General features: G+C 47.4%; 1 protein-coding gene across 1 annotated transcript; it reads right to left on the bottom strand.

Moving 5' to 3' along the window:
* Positions 1–256: 256 nt before the first annotated feature.
* Positions 257–3,036, bottom strand: LOC119482362 (involucrin-like). The gene is made up of 2 exons (XM_037759789.1): positions 2,532–3,036; positions 257–1,675 (listed from the first exon to the last, which is right to left on the bottom strand). Exons 1-2 carry the CDS (start codon positions 2,883–2,885, stop codon positions 578–580), a joined length of 1,452 nt encoding a protein of 483 aa, XP_037615717.1. The 5' UTR covers positions 2,886–3,036; the 3' UTR covers positions 257–577.
* Positions 3,037–4,034: the final 998 nt, after the last annotated feature.

Raw genomic sequence — 4,034 nt, forward strand, 5'->3', positions numbered from 1 at the left:
TTATTCTTTCTAGTGTATGATAGACCATATCTGTGTAAAATCCTGTAATATTGCTCTACCCTATCAGGCGACATGGTTCTTTGGCTTCTGACGTCGTATTTGCCAGTTCCAAAGGGGCGCCAAATCGCAAAAAATACCAATTCTTGCATAATGTTGCTGTAATAGGGACAATAGTATGAGTAAGTTCTTAATGCTCTACAGAAATACTATACAGAAATAATGTATATTTATAGGATTTATTAAAAATGTAATTTCATTATTATTTATGATGTTTTATTATGTTTTAATAAGTGGGAGGAAACCGGAATACCCGGAGTGATCCCACGCCAGAGCTGGACTTCACGTCCAGTTGAAAACCGGAGCCGGACTTCACGTCCAGTTAAAAACCGGAGCCGGACTTCACGTCCAGTTAAAAACCGGAGCCGGACTTCACGTCCAGTTCAAGGCCGGAGCCGGACTTCACGTCCAGTTCAAAGCCAGAGCCGGACTTCACGTCCAGTTCAAAACCGAAGCCGGACTTCACGTCCATTTCAAAACCGGTGTTGATGTTTCCCTGCTGGTCAGCTGGACCAGTCGATCAGTTCTTGTATTGTCGGCGGTGTTTTGGAGTGACAAACTTCTTGAATCTCCTCCACAGAGAAGGCCTCTGATGTGTTTCAGGAATCTTCTCTGGAGCGTTGTCATCTCTGATGTCCTCAGCAGCCTCAGACTTCACGTCTAGCTCGAGACCTGAGCTGGTCTTCACCTCCAGCTGACAGGCAGTCAGTTCTTCTCTTTGACTCAAAGATCTTACTTTTTCTTGGAGCCTCTGCACCTCCTCTTCATGCTTGAGTCTCAAGCTGCGCTCCTCCTGCAGTGTCTTCTCCATTTCCTTCAGCTTGCTCCTGTCGATGGCGTTGCTGTTCTCCGCCATCCCCCTCATCTCCATTTCCTGCTGGATAAGGTAGTTTGCTTCCTGCAGGCGTTGTTCAAGAGTCGGCTCAGGAGCAGTTGAGTCCGGAGTGTTGGCTGGTTGGGGGACCACCTGGTGATCACCCTCCACCTGCTGGGGTCCTGGAACCTGAAGTCTTGGCTGGGTGGGGACCTCCTGGTGGTCAATCTCCATCTCCTGGGGTCCTGGAACCTGGAGTCTTGGTTGGGTAGGGACCTCCTGGTGGTCAACCTCCATCTCCTGGGGTCCTGGAACCTGGAGTCTTGGCTGGGTAGGGACCTCCTGGTGGTCAACCTCCATCTCCTGGGGTATTGGAACCTGGAGTTTTGGCTGGGAGGGGAGCTCCTTGTCCTCCTTCTGGTTGGTGCTGATGTTAAGCTGGTCCTTAATGAAGGTAGACTCATCCAGGGGCTCAGCTGGAGGCGCTCTGGTGGACAGACTCAAAGATCTGACTTGTTCTTTGAACCTCTGCAACTCCTCTTCATGCTTCAGTCTCAAGCTGCGCTCCTCCTGCAGTGTCTTCTCCATTTCCTTGAGCTTGCTCCTGTCGATGGTGCTGCTGTTCTGCGCCATCCACCGCATCTCCATTTCCTGCTGGATAAGGTAGTTTGCTTCCTGCAGGCGTTGTTCAAGAGTCGGCTCAGGAGCAGTTGAGTCCGGAGTGTTGGCTGGGTGGGGGACCACCTGGTGATCAATCTCCATCTCCTGGGGTCCTGGAACCTGGAGTCTTGGCTGGGTGGAGACCTCCTGGTGGTCAATCTCCATCTCCTGTGGTCCTGGAACCTGGAGTGTTGGCTGGGAGGGGAGCTCCTTGTCCTCCTTCTGGTTGGTGCTGATGTTAAATCCTTTACTTTTCAGAAGCTGCAGTGTCGTCTCCATTTCCTTGAGCTTGTTCCTGTTGATGGCTCCGCTCTTCTCCACCATCCACCTCTTCTCCATTTCCTGCTGGAGGAGGTAGTTTGCTTCCTGCAGGCTTTGTTCAAGAGTCGGTTCAGGTCGTGGTGGTCTTCTTGCCCTCACAGAAGCAGTTGAGTCCGGAGTCTTGGATGGGTTGGGGACCACCTGGTGATCACCCTCCACCTGCTGGGGTCCTGGAACCTGGAGTCTTGGTTGGGTGGGGACCTCCTGGTGGTCAACCTCCATCTCCTGGGTTCCTGGAACCTGGAGTCTTGGCTGGAAGGGGAGCTCCTTGTCCTCCTTCTGGTTGGTGCTGATCTTAAATCCATCATGGGATCTGGCTATTAACCAGTCACAGTGCTTTGATAGAGCCCTGATCTCTGTGTCTGTGATCAGAGCACACATCTCTAGACCGGGGAGTTCCTCCATTTTAGTCTGCTGTGTGTTTTTTTTCCATTACTGCTCTTATAGAATCAATCTTTGGGTTGTTAAATGTTTTCAGAAGCTGCAGTGTCTTCTCCATTTCCTTGAGCTTGCTCCTGTCGATGGCGTTGCTGTTCTCCGCCATGCACCTCATCTCCATTTCCTGCTGGATAAGGTAGTTTGCTTCCTGCAGGCATTGTTCAAGAGTCGGCTCAGGTCGTGGTGGTCTTCTTGCCCCCACAGGAGCAGTTGAGTCAGGAGTCTTGGCTGGGTGGGGGACCTCCTGGTGGTCAATCTCCATCTCCTGGGGTCCTGGAACCTGGAGTCTTGGCTGGGTGGAGACCTCCTGGTGGTCGACCTCCATCTCCTGGGGTCCTGGAACCTGGAGTCCTGGCTGGGTGGAGACCTCCTGATGGTCAACCTCAATCTCCAGGGGTCCTGGAACCTGGAGTCTTGGCTGGGAGGGGAGCTCCTTGTCCTCCTTCTGGTTGGTGCTGATGTTATATTCATCATGGAGTCTGGCTATTAACTCGTCACAGTGCTTTGACAGAGCATTGATCTCTGTGTCTGCGATCAGAGCACACATCTCTAGACTGGGGAGTTCCATTTTAGTCTGCTGCGTGTGTTTTTCCATTACTGCTCTTATAGAATCAGTCTTTGGGTTGTAAAATGTTTTCAGTAGCCGTTTCCGTCGCTTTTCAACAGTGAATGCTCAGATGTCCCTCTGAAGTGTTCTGCGATGAAGTGAAGTGAAGTGATGTGATGTGTCTGTAGTGAGTTACTATATGACATCACATTCTAAATTCCCAGAGTGGCTTTGAAGTGTTCTGTGATGAAGTGAAGTGTCTGTAGTGAGTTATGACATCATCACATTCTACATTCTCAGAGCGGCTTGGATGTGTGCCAACATTCTATTTTTTTCTTTAACAGAGTTTTTTTTTCATATGGTCAAAAATGTGAACAAAATGGCGCCCCACCATCAACATTCATCACACTCAATTAAAACCTGCTATCAGTCCCACCAGGGCCGGTTTGAGGCATAGGCCATATAGGCGGTCGCCCAAAGAGCTAGAGCCGGCTCTGAGTCCCAAACTGATTCACAGTTTTAACACAGTCATGTGAAAAAACACAGCAACTACATTAAATTAAAGCCAATTATGATTTCTTCAGTGGTGAAATGGAACTCAGGTACATTCTATACAATTTCGAGATACAGTACTTACTTTAGTTTACTTTCTACTTTATGATACTTCTACTCCACTACATTTCAGAGGCAAATATGTCCCTTTTCTCCACTACATTTATTTTAAAGCTTTTACTTTTCAGATTTTACATATATCAAATGATCAGTTTAAAAAATATGATTTACTGCAAAAATTCGGCTCCATCTTGACAATTATATTACATTAACATGCTGCGTATATATGTTAATCATCAGTAATAATATCACATTTTATATATGATAGATATAACACTGAAAGGTGCTTTTACTTCAGTACATTTTGCTGATACTTTTACTTCAGTAAGATGTTGTATGCTGGACCTTTACTTCTATTGGAGTATTTATACTGTGAGTACTTGTTCCACTGCTGGTTTCTGATGTTGTTTAACAAGAAAGTTGTCTTACTTTTCACTTATGATCAGCTGGGAAACTTGTCAAACTGGCTTCAAACACAGCAACACAACCATTCTGTGTCTGCTTGTGTTGCCTTTATTTACAGCACATGTTTTATGCTGCATATGTTGTCAGATCAGTGAGGATGTTTTCTCCATTTGTGTTTTG

This window comes from Sebastes umbrosus, chromosome 23 (genome assembly GCF_015220745.1).
Source record: "Sebastes umbrosus isolate fSebUmb1 chromosome 23, fSebUmb1.pri, whole genome shotgun sequence".
Lineage (NCBI taxonomy): Eukaryota > Metazoa > Chordata > Actinopteri > Perciformes > Sebastidae > Sebastes > Sebastes umbrosus.